This window comes from Sminthopsis crassicaudata, chromosome 1, assembly GCF_048593235.1.
Source record: "Sminthopsis crassicaudata isolate SCR6 chromosome 1, ASM4859323v1, whole genome shotgun sequence".
Lineage (NCBI taxonomy): Eukaryota > Metazoa > Chordata > Mammalia > Dasyuromorphia > Dasyuridae > Sminthopsis > Sminthopsis crassicaudata.
The window spans coordinates 124,325,244-124,344,103 of NC_133617.1; the positions used below are offsets into that span (position 1 = coordinate 124,325,244).

At 31.2% G+C, this 18,860-nt stretch overlaps 1 protein-coding gene across 1 annotated transcript in view; it reads left to right on the plus strand.

Moving 5' to 3' along the window:
• Positions 1-18,860, plus strand: part of CSMD3 (CUB and Sushi multiple domains 3) — a 1,577,676-nt gene that overhangs the window by 830,701 nt on the left and 728,115 nt on the right. Inside the window, 1 exon segment of the mRNA XM_074266680.1 lies at positions 4,517-4,620. Within this exon segment, the coding sequence (XP_074122781.1) occupies positions 4,517-4,620 (104 nt within the window).

Sequence of the window (18,860 nt, forward strand, 5' to 3'; positions counted from 1 at the left end):
CTAGTCATACTGGCCTTTTTGTTGTTACTCATTTTTAATTCAGGCACCATCAATACCATTCTTTCCCTCTGAGATTTCCTTTAATTTATACTATATATTTTTACACATAATTGCTTGTTGTCTCTCCCACTAGAATAGATGCACAGTGTTTAGTACAGTGCCACATACTTAGTAAGTACTTAATAAATATTGATTGATTGTTGCTAAGAACTATACATAATGTATTAGAAGTGGTCTGACCAAGGCAGAGGACAAATCGACTGTCATTTCTTTATTCCAAGAAGCTAATCCTCTCTAAGGAGAAAGCTAAATGGTTCAATGGATACTAAGCTGTACTTTAGGAGGACCTGAGTTAGAATCTGACTTCAGATACTAATTGTGTATTCCTTGGCAAGTCACTTAGCTTCTGTTTACCTTCATACACTAGAGAAGGAAATAGCAAACTTCTCCAGTATCTTTGCTAAGAAAGTCCCATGGACAATATCAGCATTCTTTGGTCCAAGGAATCACAAAATGTCAGATATGATTGAACAAGAGTTCTTTTCTTATGACATTTCAAGATCATATTAGTTTATATAGTATATTTGTTTATTCATTCAGTTATTTATTTAGATCACTCATATTGTACTAAATCATTTTGTACTTATAATCTAAGATTATCTGATATTTTTCAAAGATATTTCTCTTTAACCATTCCTTGTCACATGAATTCCTTCAGAAACTTAAGATAGTTTTCATGACTACACTCTATCATGCCTTAGTCTTTTATTTTCCACAATGCATATCTATCTATAAATTATTAAACTGCCCTTCACACAATATAGTCAGAAATTTCCTCATCACCTTAATTACTCTAATATGAATTCTTTCCAACTTCTATAGTTTTGTTCAAGTCATTGTTTAAAATTCTGAAGAGCATGTCAAGGACAGATGACCAGAGAATTCCTTTGGATAAGTTGGATAAATATTATGGCTTAAATTTATTAACTTCTATTTTAATACAATAAGTCAGTTAACAATCCAAGTATATGATCATTTAGCTGACATTCTTTTCATATTGTTATTAAAGATTGAGCCTTGACAAATACTTTTGTGAGGGATGTAGAAGACCCTTACCCAAAATGACTACTCAGAGATCACTCAGTAGAACGCAGAAAAGTTGTTTATTGAAAACCTCTGAAGGATGAGCCATCCCATGGTGAGATAAGAAAGAGAAAGCTCACAATGGGATGGCTAAAGAAATAGTAAAGATACATAGCATTTATACAAGAAATTACATCACAAGTAAGAGAGAATTGAGAAGGGGAGGAGGAGACATCTAATTGGTTGTTACTAAGTTGGAGAGCATTGAAAAATAGGTGCCCTCTCCCCTTAATTGAATGTAAGACATGGGTGCCAACAGACCTTCAACATTTAGATTACTAAGCTAACAGTATTCAACTAATAGTCTAAATATTGATAACATTGAATAGTGATAAATGTGATCATTTCAGGTCAAGTAAATATGATTATAGCTGGCCAAGGCTCAAGTAAATATGGGCCTGCACATATTATACAGATCATAGGGGAAACACAGAAATAATAAAAATAAAATACAGAAAAATAATTCATATATTCTTGTAAGTTCTTCACTTTATCTCGCTCTATTCCCCACACTTTGATTAGATGAAGTTGCACATATGTTACTGTGTTTGCTTGACATAACTGTCTAGTAAATATTTTGGTAATATTTAAGATGACATTTTCAACTGGGCATGATTATTCTTGATGAAATCATATTATGATTTATTCTTTTAAAAATGTCCATGAATCATTTAAAAATAATATTTCTGATGTTTAAACTACACATTATGTTACCCATACTTTATTGCCTCCAGTTATTGATGCCTCACAATATAAAGGGAACAAATTTTTGGTGTCCATTCATTGAAATCATAAGGAAATTTAACTTTAAATGCTCTTCCACTCCCCAAGTATGGGATTGATCTGCATTAACATATCTTTCAGATTCTTTTTATCTCATATCTTCATTTTGGTTTAGTCTACACACATTTACCTTTTCTGCTTTCTAAACTATTTCAGCACTGTATTCACTTTTTTCCTTCACTTCCTCAAATATGGACATCATTGTTAGTCCTTTCAGAATTCATGTTTACATTTCACTCCTTAATTCACTTTCATATTTTTCACTCTAGTCACCTCCATTTACAAACCACATGAATGAAATTCCTTGGTATTGTTTCTTCCCCTCTACTCACACAGTGAACACCTTTAAAACAAAATAAAATAAAAAAAAATTGCAACTCAAGATGACATAATTTAAAAAAAATACTAAACCATTACAAGATTCCAACTTGACTTTCTGTCTTACCTCATGTAATCTACTCAACATACTCTTGCCATAGTATCTTTATTAAATGTTATTTACTCTCTTACTTCCATGAAAAACAAAATGAACAAATATGGCCTTATGGTTCTTTCTATTTTAGTCTAAATTCCAGTGGCTTTTAAAATCCTCCATGATTTGACTCAAATTCATCTGTTTGTTCATGTTTTCATTATTTCCCAACATGATCCCTGGTTCATGGTCAACTTGTATCAACTTATCTCATACAATGATATGTTTATTTCTACCTCTGTTCATTTACAAGTATTAATCTTATTGCCAGAATATCTTCTTTACAATTCCATTTGTACAGACTCAAACAATATGTTGAAGTCCAGTCTAACCCTTCAAAAGCTCCACCAAAAGGCCTTTTATTTTCTGTTTTTCAGATTTCCTACTTTATTTATAGTTTTCTCTATACAATTTTTATTGAATGACATGTCTTTTGCATATAACTGTCATTTAAAAAATTGACTCTATTTATCCTATTAGATTGTATGTTTCATAACAATAAAAAAAGTAATTTGTGTGAGTCTTATCATTTAGACAAGAGTTCTAAGGATATATACTAGATGTTTAATAAAAACTTATTCATTATTGATTTAGAATAAATTTAGACTAACTCGGCCATTTAATCTTTTATTAAATATATAAATGCAAAGTCCAATTTTCTTTAAAAAAATCAACTGCTCAAATACAAGCTATGAAAGATATGACTAGACAACACTGTTTATGAAAAATCTGGTATTTTTAATAGGTTGCAAGTTTAATATGAGTCAACAGTACTAAGTAGCTGCCAAGAAACTCATTGTAATCATAGGCTGAATTGAGAGACAGTGCTCAGAACAATGTTTATGGTGATCCACAAAATTGACATTCTTACATTTCTACTACCAATTAGATTTATATAGATGATATTGATTGGTCAACTAAGATGATTATTCACATAATCAAGTCAGCAAATTAACAAAAATTTATTAAACCCATATTATGTGCCTAGATACTGTGCTTAGCACTTGAAATACAAATATAAATGGAAAAAAAAGATAATCCCTGCCCTAAAGGGGGTAGTATTCTAATGGTTGAACACAAAATACAAAATGAAATCTGAAAAACAAAGAGATATGGTAAAAGATGTCTGCAGTACAACCTGGGCTGTTGAGTTCCCTCCTTAAATAGAGATTCCTGAAGGGTCTATTAATAAGGGGAAAGATGAAAGGAGCAGAGGATACTTCTAATAGAACAGTTACAGGACTGTTTGTGATATAGAGGATTTTGGGTAATTTGGGGTAAAGTCCAGGTATAATCTCAAAAGGAACAAACAATGTATATCTATGTGAAAGAAGTGTCAGAGTAATGAAATTCTGCAATATTACATATAATTTACTCAAATAAATAAAGGAAATTAATATTTTGAATTAATTGGGTGGCTTTTGGTAACAAGTCCAATTTTAATGTTTTCTTTCTGTATATAAAGTATTTATTAAAACATAGTTCAAACAATATATAGATTTGAGAACTCCATGGAAAAAAGTCAGTAAAACTATGTGTTTTTAAACACATAGTAAATGTGTTTAATAAAATATGTTTAAAAATGTGTTTGTGGTCATGCAGCAATCAGTGAGTCAGTTGGTTATCATCAATAAACAGTTATTGAGCACTTCATGTAGAGTGCTATGCTAAGTACTCAGCTGTTTATGGTAATATCAGTTAAGAAAATGAATAGATATGTAGAATGTTTCTTTCCATTTATTCTCTAGTGATATTTCTAAAATATGCATCCATTTGTTGTTTTTGTTTTTTTTTTATAATGATTGAAAAGCATTTTTATTAACTTTGAAAATAGTTCGTTTGGTGTATAAACCATTAATGGCATTTACGTTTTTCCTTTGTTCTGACTTCTCAAAGTTTTGTTTGACATTAGGTCATATTTTCCACAAAAAAATATGTGGCATATATCATTAATGGTTTGATTTCACCATTGTATATTACAGTTTACTGAAATAAATGTGCATGTGTATGTTCATTTTGTAAATATATGCATATATATGTTAAAGTGTCATTGATTACAATTCTCCTATGTAATAGCGTATATTTGTAATTGAGGCCTTTGTTTATTTTTGTTCCTAGGTTATTCAAATAAACTTTGAAGAATTTGACCTAGAAATTGGCTATGACACATTGACAATTGGTGATGGAGGGGAAGTTGGAGATCCCAGAACGGTGCTCCAAGTGTAAGTTTTCAGTGTTTTATGATTACCCTGGAACATGATAATATTTATGGATATTATTTTATTTATTTTAGTAACTGTCTTTTTTTCCTCTATAAGAAAAGTCTTTTAAAGCTACAAATACTAATTAGATACAGGATCCAGTCTCAGGGCTTTTCAATGCCAACCAAAGGCAATAGAACCAAATATCATTAACCTAATGTTAGGTCATTCTTCCAGCTATGAGAGTAGAGTTCCTGGCTTAGTCTGTATCAGAACAATCAATTAGTTAGCTATGTTGAAGCATATGAAAAAGGGAATAATATTTAGTAAGGCTAAAAAGGTAGATTGAATCTACATTATGAAGGGCTTTAAATATTTAACAAATATTTAACAAAGCAGTTCCTAGTTTATGTTAATAGTAATAGGGAACTGTTTCAGCTTCCTTAAAATGGGAAAGTGATATAGTCACATATTAAATTTTAGCTTTAGAGATAACATTTTACAATTGTACTGATTATGGTTCAGAGAATAGAGAGGCTTGAGGCAAATAGAATTAGAAGATTGCTGCACTAATCTATGAGAAAGGCAATAAGAGCCTGAACTCAACTGATACTTGTGTGAGTAAAGAGAAGAGGACATATAATTTTTTTTTGGTTTGTTTCTCTATTAACAAACATTTTAAATTAATCTTTTGCTCTTATTTACCTTACTTTAAGCAATTTCATTCCTCCCCCCCAAAAAAAAACCTCAGTCCATTATTTCATTGTTTAGAACACAAATTCTTACATTGACAGGTTCAGAAGTACATATCTCTTTTCTTTTTTAAGTTCATCACCTTTCTGTTGAGAAATTAGTGGCACATTTCAATTTCATTCTTTTTAGACATAGTATTTTGTATTAATCTAGTCTTTCAAAGTTTATTTTTTTTATAAATTATCGTTATGTAAATTTTCCTCCTAGTCCTCACTTTATTCTACCTCAGTTTTTAAAGTTTTCTAATTTTCTCCAAAATTATCCACTTCACCATCTCTTATGGAATAATAATGATCCATTCTGTCTATGTACTACAATTTTTTAGCCCTTCTACTGTAGGAAGAACATCTCTTGTTTTTCAGTTTTGAATTCCTACAAAAAGAAATTCTGTAAATATTGTCAAACATACCATTTCCTTTTCTCTTTAATTTAATTTTTTTTTTTTTTTGGAGAGTAGGGCTAGACATTTGGCATTAAATGATTTGCTCATTGTCATATAACTAATAAGTGTTAAATGTCTCAGGCTAAAGTTGAATTCAGATTCTCCTCCTGACTCCAGAGCCAGTATTCCATCCACTGCACCATCTAACTGCCCCCACTTTCTTTGATTTCTTAGTAATACAGGTCTAAAAGTGATTTAGTTGGGAAGGGTATGCACAGATTGGCAACTTCCATGCCATAGTTTCATAATGTTTTTCAAAATAGCTGGACCAGCTACTGTTTCATTAATCATTCTGTCATGGAAAAAGAGATAGATATGGAGACAACTAGTTCTACTTTCGCATAGCAGTAATTAAGACACATCTTTACATTGAGCTTAAATGTACCACTCTGTAACTTATTGTCATAGAGTTGTACTGACATGGACCTTCATGAGATGTCTCAATTTCCCCTTCTTTTAGATTAAATAACTAAGATCCTTTATAGAAGTGGTCTATATTTTTGGCTTTCTGACCATAGTGCAATTATTGCTTTCAGAGAATCATCTGCTATCACTCATGTCTTTCCCTTTAACAAACTATTTTGGAGTTCTCATACTGAAACTCATTTATCATTTTCCTTCTACCTCTCATATATACTTATAAGATGACTATCTACTAAATGGAAGAGTAGAGTTTGTCAATGACTATTCCATACTTTTAAGGAGTGCTTTCTTATATTTATGATAACAGCAAATGATTTTACAAATCTTTTATTCAGAAGGACTTTGTTGGATAGCATATTTTTTTGTCCATGATGTCATGGATATTTTCAGATTTTCAATTATAGTAAAATAAAAAGGCAATGGAAGAAAAGAAACATAAGAGGAAAGACAGAGAAAAAATAAAATAAAAAAAATAATAACCAAACAATTAAAAGATTAGTTGCTTTCTGTTGAGTTATAGATCTCAGATAGATGAGTACCATCTTTATTCCTTGCTGTCTTAGTATAAATTATTGAAAGGTAATTAGTATTGTGATAATGTAACACATAAATAATAAAAATAGCAATATTATAGTTAGAGAAAAAGTAATGTAAAGATATGATAATTTCAATTTAGTCTCATATATACTGAAATTGTGTGTTATTTTTTTTTTCTTAATGAATGTTATAGACCATCTGTGCTATAGCATAAATCAAGAGTATTTGGATAACTGGAAATATTAATAAATTTTTAAGTGGGCAAAATTGTAGGAATTCTAACCATTTCTCAAATTTACCCCCTCTGTTACATATATTTCTTGCTATTTATTGTAATAATGATAATAATGAAAAAATAATGATATTAATGTCATTGGATATTGTACTTATACACAAAATCCAATGTTAAAATCAAGGTTTTACTTCATATATAATTGAATAATTTTTCTACTAGAAGAATATAAATAAAAAGTCTTCAGAAAGTTCAAATAATTGATAGATATTGGTCACTTAATTTCAAGGCCATATTTAAAAAATGATATTTTGATGATGGTGATAACAATGATGATTGGAGCAGTAAGAAATATGAGAAGTCATTGAATATGATCTCTTCTTTTTATGAAAAAAAATGAAGCCAGAAAGTTTATGATTATCCAAGAACAGATAGTCAGTGGAAAAGTCAAAATTTGACCCCAGATCTTTTGATTACAAAATCAATATATGTTTGACTGACCACATTGCTTTCATCAGCATATATATATATATATATATATATATATATATATATATCCACAGTTTCTACCTGAATAAAAGGCCCAAAATATTTAACAATAATGAAGAAATATGATTCACATCTAAAACTGGTGAAAATATAATTTTATTTCAAGGCTAATACCAAAGAGAAATATACTGCTTGTAATAAATTTAAATGACATTTATTTGGAATTTGGGTATGTTTATTTGATTTAAATATAGTAATATCCTTTTGTACAGTTTTTAAAATTGTGGCCAAAATATTTGATATATTTAAACACAGATATTTGCCCTTCTTGCCCTTAAAAGTTTACTTGTTATATCTACTCCATAAAACTTTTTTCTTTTCTTATCTTTTTATAAAAATTATCCTTATTATACAAAACAGAGAAAATTGGCTTTAGTGTCAGAGTGCCCAGCTTTGAATTCAAATTTTATTCTTTATTAATTCTGTGACATGAACCTTTGAAACAGAGCTTCAGGAACTTCTTACACTACCCTGCAAACCTGAAACCTAAGTATCAACTATAGGGATATATCCCCATAATACACTTTTTAAGAAATGGTATTAAAAGGCATTGGTGGTGATTTTAAAATGTGAATAGGTCTTAGATGTTATCTTAGGTAGGGGATGCCAAAGTCATTGCTAGTTGCAGATAGCTGAAGGTCATTGAAGAGTTGCAAAACAATCCTATAAGTTGATCTTTTGGTAAAAGAATACAATCCTACCAAATAGTCAATGACTATAGTAATCTAGTGTTTGACAAACCCAAAGACCCCAGCTTTTGGGATAAGAATTCACTATTTGACAAAAACTTCTGAGAATATTGAAAATTAGTATGGAAAAAACTAGGCATTGATCCTCACCTAATACCTTATACCAAGATAAGGTCAAAATGGATTCATGATTTAGACATAAAGTGATATTATAAGCAAATTTACCTCTCAGATCTGTGGAGAAGAAAGGAATTTATGGCCAAAGAAGAATTGGAGTACATTATTGAATACAATAGATAGATAATTTTGATTATATTAAGTTAAAACGTTTTGTACAAATATTCCTGGGGAACCAAGGAGAACCCAGCCTGAAAGAGAAACGGGCGAGAAGGAGGAGGGAGGCAGCACAGGGTTGATGCAAGTCTCCTTTATTGTTGGAAACAACTCAAGTTATATAGGGTAGGGCTACGTGCGAACATGGGTATGGGGGGCAGCAGGGGAGAAGGGACCTTCAAAGAGGGGGAGAAGAAACATCTGTGGTTTATTGTTCTTCCTGGGGCCCCAAGGCCGTTATGCTTCAAGATGTCCTTCAAAGAGGGGGAGGAGAAACATCCTGCTTCCTGGGCCCCCAAAGCCGTTCACAAGAAGAATGTGTTGATGGCTTCTGACATACAAACTAAACCAATGAAGACAATATTAGAAGGGAACTAATAAACTGGGAAATTATTATTTTTTTTACATTTAAGGGTTTTGATAAAGGCCTCATTTCTAAAATATATAGAGAATTAACTCAACTTTATAAAAATTCAAGCCATTCTCTAGTTGATAAATGGTCAAAGGATAGGAACAGACAATTTTCAGATGAAGAAATTGAAACCATTTCTAATCATAGAAAATTTCTAATCATGAAAAGATTCTTTAAATCAATTTTGATCAGATAAATGCAAATTAAGACAACTCTGAGGTACCACTACATACCTCTCAGATTGGCTGAGATAATAGGAAACAATAATAATGAATGTTGAAGGGGGTGTGGGAAAACTGGGACACTAATAAATTGTTGGTGGAGTTGTGAACTGATTAAACCATTCTGGAGAGCAACTTGGAACCATGTCCAAAGGGCTATCAGACTGTGCATACCCTTTGATCCAGCAGTGTTTCTATTGGGGCTGTATCCCAAAGAGATCATAAAGTAAGGAAAGGTTCTTACATGTGCTAAAATATTTGTGACAGCCCTTTTTGTAGTGGCAAGAAACTGGAAACTGAATGGATACCCATCAATTGGAGAATGGCTGAATAAGTTATGGCATATGAATGTTATGGAATATTATTGTTTTATAAGAAACAATCAGCAGGATGCTTACAGAGAGAATTAAGTGAATTGATGCTATCTTAAATGAAGAGAACCAGGAGATCATTTTATATGGCAACAATAAGATGATATAAAGATCAATTCTGATGCTCATCAGTCTTTTCAACAATGAGATGATTCAGGCCAGTTCAAATGCTCTTGTGATGGATAGAACCATCTAGACCCAGAGAAAGGACTGTGGGAACTGAGTGTGGATCTCAGCATAGTATTTTCACTCTTTTTGTTGTTCTTTACTTGAATTTTGTTTTCTTTATCATTTTTATTCTTTTTTGACCTGATTTTTCTTGTACAGAATAATAATTGTATAAAGATGTATACATATATTGTATTTAGCATATTTTTAATATTGCAAGATTTTGCAAGGTTTAATGTTGAAAAATTATCCATGCATATATTTTGAAAATAAAAAAGCTTTGATACATTTTAATTTAAAAACGATTATGTAGTCCTGGTGCAAGTAATGTATGAACAACTAGCTAAAATATGAATAATCCTAGAACATGGATGAATGTTCAGAGAGAGCAGGAATTATATTGTATCATAGCAAAATGAAGGTCTCCATTCTTGGGGAAAAGCACTGTGATGAGTGTTTTATTCTTCTCTTTTAACTTTGCTATTTTCACATTATACTCAATCAGATTGGTGGTCTATGATGTTTGTTACAATTTTTATTTCCTTTCCCTTGGAGAAGTCATTATTTTAAATAGAATATCCCTCTCAAAATGATCCAAATTTTTGTTATCATTATTATTATTGTTCATGATTCCCCTATTCATATATAGTGGATGTGTTTATCTAAACTGCTTCTTTTCCTCAAAAGTATTCTAAATTTTCTAAAATTATAATCTTCTTTCCTTGAATTGAGAGTGACAAGGTGAACCTGGAGAAGAGATGACAGGATGAAACATGGTTATTTGATAGCAGAAAGTAAGGACTCCTATATTTTGGCTATTTTGAGCCTAATAGCTCCATTTTAGAAAATGTGAAGTCATAACCACCCCTTAAATGTATATTTTCATTTTCTTCTATCCTAGCTCTTCTGAAAAGCCAGCTCCTCCTCCCCACCCCACCAAAAATAAACCTTGCTTCAGACCTTGAGGACAGTGACAGACTAGCAGATTATGAAGCTTTTTTTTTCCTTCATTTTCTTTTTCTAACACAACACAACAAGCACCCTTCCCCTTCCAATCTAGTAGCTATTTGCGAACTCAACATAACTTTGCACTTTCTTTATTCTATAAATACCTGTGGAACATGGCTCTTATTCACAAGCCTGATCATCTCATTAAGATTTACTTGTTTTATAGGTTGATCAATGCTTCTCCCTGCTATGACATGGAACTTTGAATATAATAAGTGTTTTTTTTTTTCATTTCAATTTACAATTTAAATAGTGAGCAATAGTTTTTTCTTCCCTTTCCCTCCCCCAAATCTACCAAGAGAGCTATCTTTAAATATTGAAAGGATTGTCATATAGAAGAGGGATTAGACATTTTCTTCTTGGTTGAGGAGGGCAGAATGACAAGCATTGGGTTGAAGTTGCAAAATATCATGTTTTGTTTTGTTTTGCTTTAAATTTTACTTCTAAATCTCATAGCTACATATCTTGTCATTCTTTGAGTATTAGAATTTTAAAACTAAAGAATGTTAATAATAAAAGGAAAATATGGATAAATAAACAAAAATCAACTAAATATTTTAATGCATTAAATTATCTAAAATTAGAAGTATGGCAAAGTTGCCAATGCTAGTATTAATACAAATGAATTTTTAAATTTTCACATCTTTGCTATGATAATCAGTACTGAATATAATGATGTAGGGGCTAGACCTGTGAATTCACTGATTTAAAGAAGTGCTGTGAAGAGAAAATCAACTCTACAAACGTAGGCTGGCACCTTCTCTGGGAATTATAAAGTTAGAATTTCCTACAAAAGAAAATGTTTGAGTGTCTGTGTTTGTCAGAGACAGAAATTGAAGCCAAATGTTCTTGGCTCTGAGACTAGTGTTCTATCTCTTATACCATATTGACTGATATACTATACAAAAATCAGGAACCAGAGAGAGGGAGCCATTCCAGGATTTCCTAGTTAAGTAATAAGACTGAATTAATTTTGGACACTAGTGATTTGTTGATTTACTTTTAAATTTAATCTATAAATAGGTAAATGTAAGTTTAGTTGAACTTCAGGAATCTTAAGAAAAAATTACATCCCATGCTACAAATAAAATCAAAACTGCAGTTCTTAATTCAAAACTTTATAACTTATTCAATAAGTAACACAAGCTTGACAGAAATTAAATTACTAGCATCACCTCAATTTTTTGAATCATAGAAGCACACCAAAAGTTTGAAATAGTTTTATCCAGAATGGGAAGAGAATATGTTCCTTTATAGGTTTCTGACTTTAAAAAAGTGGTCTTATATAAACTACTGTTAACCTAAAAGCTAAGGACCAAACATGAAAAATATTCCATCCCAAAGAGATTCTTATGGCAGAATTATGAAGAAGTCAAAGTGTGTGATCATAGAAATGTCTCATAACCTAACATCTTAAGGAATGTTTGTTTTCCCCAAGTGCCATGATCAAATGTGAAGCCTGAAGGTAATGCCACATTCATGAAACTCAACCATACACAAGAAGGGCATACATCTATAGAAATGTACCTAGGGACAAATATGGCTGGCTGGGATAGCTCATACTTCTGATTCCAAATTGCTTCTAGTAACTTTTAGTGATATTATCACTTTTGTTTTCTTCTTTGTGGCATTGATTTTATGAGTATAATCCCACCCTTTCTTTTACATATAAGGAAACTGAGACCCAGAAGGAATAATAAGATTCCCAAGGTCAATCAAACAGTAAATGACAAATGTAGAATCTTCTGAGTCCAAATTCAGTACTCTTCATACAGTGCTATAGAACACACTATCTAAGATGCAGAGGCTAATAATCATCTCCTGACAAGGGAAAGCTGATAACTTTTTTTTTTCTTTAACACATATCTAAAGACAACACAAGCCACCAACTTATCCATGAACAACAACAACAAAAACAAACAAACAAACAAACAAAAACAGAATAATATTCCAGGCTAAGACAAAGTCTATTATTTTGACTCATTTATTCTGATATACATGACTCCAGAAAACTATCTGACACCTTTTTGGAAAGCTTCTTTTAATTTCTACTTTATCTCTGAATGTGAGTCAGTGTTCCCCAATACTAGTACAACATATACCTTTAAACTTCACAGAATCTCTGTTGGTAGGTGAGCCATTAGGTTAAGCTATTCTCCAAATCTTCTTTGATTGACATGTAAATGAAAATAAGTTCAAAAATAGAAGTTTAAAGAAAACAAGCCTTTTTTTTTTTTTTTTTTACCATCACATCTCCATCTGTCTTTAACACTTATCTAGAGACTCCATCTGGCTCCATTCCTGTCTTTAACATTATTTGTGAAGCAACACAACCTCTCTGATCATCTTATGGTAATTATAATCATAACATAATTCACATTTATATAGAACAATTACTACAGCAAACTACTTCCCTCATAGCAAAGCTTTGTTCTAGGTAGCAAATGAATAATTGACATAGAGTGCTTTGGAATTATGTTATTTTAGGAGGCAGTGTAGGATAATGGAAAGAGTGCTGAATTTGTTTTAGTTTTTTTTCAATAGTATTTTACTTTTCTAATTATATGTACAAATAGTTTTCGACATTCATTTTTGTAGGATTTTGAGTTTTACATATTTTCCCCCTCCCTCTCTTATCCCTCACCTCTCTGAGACAACAAGCAATCTGATATAGCTTATACATGTACAATCATAATAACACATTTCCATATGAGCAATATTAAGAAAGAAAAATCAGAACAAAAGGGAAAAAGCCAGAAGAAAGAAAAAACAAATAAAAATGGTAAAAAAAAATAATATGTTTTTATCTGTATTCAGTGTTCATAGTTCTTTCTTTGGATGTTGGTGGCATTTTCCATCCCAAGTCTTTAGAATTGTCTTGGATCACTATATTGCTAAGAAGAGATGTCTATCATAGTTGATCATTATATAAGCTTATTGTAACTTTGAATAATGTTCTTTTGGTTCTGCTGATTTCACTTCATATCAGTTCATTTCTATCCTCTTCTGAAATCATCCTGCTCATAGTTTTTTATAGAACAATACTCCACTAAATTTATATACTATAATTTTCAGCAACACTCCAAATGATGGGAATCCACTCAAATTCCACTTCCTTGCCACCATAAAAGGAACTGCTACAAATATTTTTGCACATGTGGATCATTTCTATTCTTTCATTGTCTCAGTGGGGTACAGATCCAGCAGTGACACTGTTGAATCAAAGGGAAGAGTACTGGATTTGAAATAAAATAATCTAAGATTGACTCCTGACTATTTCTTACTGTCTATGAAACTTTTGAACAGGTTGTTGAACTTTAAGTTTTTTTCAGCCTCCATTTCCTCTTCTACACAATGAAGGAGTAAGCTTTAAAATTTCTAAAGTACCTTACACTCACCAGTCAACAATGCTATGATTTATAATTGACAAAGCCTTTTATATATATTACCTTATTTTATCCTTATCACAACTGGCTAATGAGATATGTGTAACATCTATATTATAAGAATTTTCTCACTTTACAGAACAGAAAACCAGATAATTAGGTTAATAATTACTTATACAAATTGTTGAAGAACAAAAAGAAGGAAAAAAACACTTATATTCCTTCTGAGAGTAATTATTAGAAACCATTGTATGTCTCCTAAGTACATGCTGATTTTCAGTATGACAGTCTTTATGAAAAGTCCTTTCCAAGAATGTAACACATGCTGATTTAAATGTCCAAATTGCTTCCTACATTTGAAATTTAGATTTGTGGATAAAAATGGATTTAGTTTTAAATCATTTGCTCAGAAATGTTGGCCAAGGTAGAATTCAGTTCTACAAAGTTAGTAACCAATGTGAAGTAGAAAGAAGACTGAATTTGGAGTAAGAGGACCTTGTTTTACGGCCAATTCTACTACTTACTACTTGTTGATCTTGGATAAATTATTTTGTCTCTCTGGCCTTCATTTTCTTCATCTGTTCAGTTATAATAACTCTGAGATCCTTTTCATATCTAAATTACAATCCTGTTATTGATTCTCTGATGTACAAGAAACTGGCTTTGTGATAGAGGAGATCAAAGATTAACAAGTTGGGTTCCTGTCCTAAAGGTATTCACAATGTAACAGTTATATAAAATATAGAGAAAGATAACCTGGAATACAATGTAGAATGTTACAGGTGGTAAAAAGAAAAAAAATCGTAAAGGCATAATATGTAGCACTTTAAGATTTACAGTGTTTTACAAATCTCATTTCAACAACCCTTGAAAGATAAGCAGTTATTATTACCCCATTTAACAAATGGGGAAACAGAGGCAGGTAGAAGTTATGTGATTTGCCCAAAATCACACGACAAATTGAAATACATGTTGTCCAGATTCCAATTTCAGTGTTCTATCTATTATGCCATCTAATTGCCATATAAAAAATTAAATTGATCTTTGAATGTTTGTTATGATTTTAAAAAAGTTATATTGAAGGATGATTCTAGGTAGGAGGAAAGAAGATATCATAACAGCAGCAACTCATAGACTATTCAAGAAAAACTAAATATTCTCTCTTTAAAAATAATAGCTTTTTTTATTTTCAAGATACATGCAAGATAGTTTTCAACATTCATCCTTGCAAAACCTTGCATTCTAAATTTCTCTCCCTCTTCCCTCTATTGCTCTCCCCTAGCCAACAAATAATCTTTATGTTAAACATGTGCAATTCTTATATAAATATTTCCACATTTGTCATGCTGCACAAGATAATCAAATCAAAACAAGAAAAAAAGTGAGAATAAAAAAGCAAGAAAACAACATCAAAACAGTTGAAAATGCTATGTTGTGATCCACATTTAGTCACCACTGTCCTTTTTTTGGCTGCAGTATTCTCTTTTGATAGAGAATAAGGAGATAGAAAGTAGTAAGCCTTATATGATATTTTGTCTAGAGCTTGGAATGCTACAAATTTGAAATTTAGTCTTAAAGAAGCCATTGAGATTCCATATTGTCACCTTGGAACCAATTCCTTCATTTAACAACTCTTCTTGAGGACTTGATATATGTAAACATATCAATTTTAAGTTATCTTACAGAAATGACTATATAATACTATGATTATTATCCTCAGGAGAAATAATCATTATTTATATTAAAATATTTGTAAGTATCAATTGTAATTATACTTCCTTGTCACTAGATCCTGCGACCTTGGAGTTAAAAAATCCTAAGGTTCCTTTAAAAATGGTTTCAACATAGTACTAATGAAATAGCATCTGCTTTCTATGTTTATTAAAAAGGAATTTATTATCTTAAGTTCCATATACTTCAAAATATATCTGGCTACATTTTATAATTACTAGAGAAGCAGTTTCAATCCCTAGTTTGTAGGCCTTAAATTAATATATATTACATATATTTTCTCTTGTTATCTTTCAGGAAATCAAATCTTTCTTTTTTTTTTTACTAAGTCCCTTTAAAACAATTCCAAGATAATGGAACTTTTGACTTGGGAGTAGGACCTTGAGAGTTTGTTTCTTTCAACTAGTTTTTATAAATCAATCTATTAACATTTGATGGAAGCACTAATATAAGCAAGAGTACACTTTTTAGATTTCAGCACAAAATAATAGGAGTGGGATTTTAATATAGTTGGAAAGTAAAGATACATGCATTAATTTTATGAGCTGATTTCTCTTCTAAACATTTTAGAAAGTCTGGGTTCAGATACAAGAACTCTATCTTACAACTAACAGTATGATCAAAAGGCAGAATACTCAGAGTTTTCTAAATGTCTTTAAAACATTAAGTATTGCATTCTCACACACCTCAATGTCAAGGACTCTTTCTTGTATTTTGAAGAGGTCAGTGTATAATTCAAAGTCAACGAGGAACCATCCCAAGAGATATCTAATGAGACATTCTAGTAGGAGGGGCACTGAATAATACATCAACATGTATTACTCTTCCAAGAATATAGCTTAAGGGATTTCAAATTATTGACGATCAATTTTACAGTATTAGAGACAAAAGACACTTAAACTTACAGCTATAATTATCATGAGATCTAACTGTTCTCTGTTGCTGGCAGGTTCTCAATTGGAGATAATTTTGATGAGCTACTATTGGGCTAAAGTGTAATGTTCTTCTCTAAATTGTATTATTCTCTGGGAGCAGATTTCTTGGGGGAGATTCTGGGAGCAGCTTTAGTTTCAGTTCAGTTCAATGATCCCAAATGCAGGTAGGAGTTAAAGTCCAGATCCTTTATTTTTTCCTTCAAAGTCCTGAATCTTTTCCTGGGCCCAGTTAGCTTTAATAGAGGCCTATCTCTCTCCTTGGTTCCAAGAGCTCCCTCTGAATCTCCAGCCAGCACAAAGATGGAAATTGGAATGAATTCCACTTCCAAGAGAGTGGACTCGTGGGCTTCTGACTTGTGAATCGCCTGGAAGTCCAAGAGCAGCCTTATCCTTTTGTGGGCTTGTGAACTCCTCCTTATATTTGCTCTCTAAAGGTGTGAAGTCTAACTTCACTTAGATAACTCTCTAAAGATATGAACTCCTTTAAAGGTGTGAATTAAGCACCTTGTTTCAAGTTCTGGCCCATAACACTAAAGAATGCTTTGGTAATGCCAGAATGACTCAGGTCCTAATGATTATGCTTTCTTTGTAATGTCCTGGGTACTGGGAAAGATCAGTAAATAAAAGCAATACCTCATGTTAAATGATTTGCATTTATGAAACAGGGGAAAACATTTAATTTTAAATTGTATTGGGGAAAGAAAACACAATGATGTCTTTATGGCCACCCTGATTGTCCATGAAATGGAAAAAGTAGTTTCAATGAATCTTTCACATTTTAGCTCATTTGTCTGGTATTATAGAGCTTAGGCTTCTTTTGATATTTTTTGATGAGAGCTCAGTAGGTAGATGGACATCTTAGATTAATCCAATCCTGGGACAACAAAAAAGTGTATAATGGTGAATTTTAAAAGGCTTTAGGATATTAGCAGCAATAACTTGTGCAACAGTATAAAAATGTAATTTAAGAAATAAAAGGAAAAGGGGTTTTGATTAATCATGTATCAAGAAAGATAAGCAGATAAATAGTTTCCTAGGTAGTGCCCAGATGATAATAAGATACCTAGAGGAAGGGTTCTGATATGTTGGACAAACTCTCACATGGAGAATTTATGTTGGGTTGTAAATAAATTTATAAAAAAACAAGAATGGGTTATCATTTCATTGGCTCACAATAATAAGGTCAAGACAATAAGATATAAAATTTGCATGAATAGTAACAAACAGTACCAACATCAAAAGAATAATTATTGATCAAGAAACTATGAATATATCTACCTATGAAAATAATGCCTTCAAAACACAAGGATTTAGAACCTAAGGGATTCCAAGTGATAAACTAGAATATCACAGCATAGTATTCTCTGTAGTAGCAGTCTTTAGCTTTCCAAAATTCCTAATTATAGTTATGTTAAATCCCTTAGAGAATATGGCAATCATACATCTCTTATAGTTTGTGATATTTGCAAATGAAGCTCTAGAGTCACATAACTGTGATAGCCATGTTCTTCCCATGTCAGAAGGCTATAGAAAAAGAAGCAGAATAAGCCTTAAATAAAATATTAGCTTAATTTATATGCATATATATGTATATTATATATATATACATAAAGATAAATAAATAGATGAATAGATAGATATAGAGATATAGTTTTTCCCATGAACTAATATCTGTATAAGATAGAATCTTAAAGAAGTGAAAAATGCAACTGTTCCTTGCTTTCTAAAGACCTTCTGTGTATAGCAAATACAAGTCTATGGATGGTTTTATTATTTTTCTACAAAGATAAGTAGAAACAAATATAGGCATAACACAGAGTCTGATTAGCTAATTAAGTTAGACTTTTGAGTCTTATAGTGAAATTACATGCCAACATTATTGAATACTCAATTAACTAATTGAACTATTCATCCCTTTCTAGTGCATATATAATTTTAACTTGAAAACTATCTTTTATTCTTATATTGCTTTGGTTTGTTTAGAGAAATGCCACATTGTATATGTTTTACTGTTTTGTTTATTTTAATGGTTCCTAATTTCTTCCTAATAGCATCTTTAGTTAATTGTATG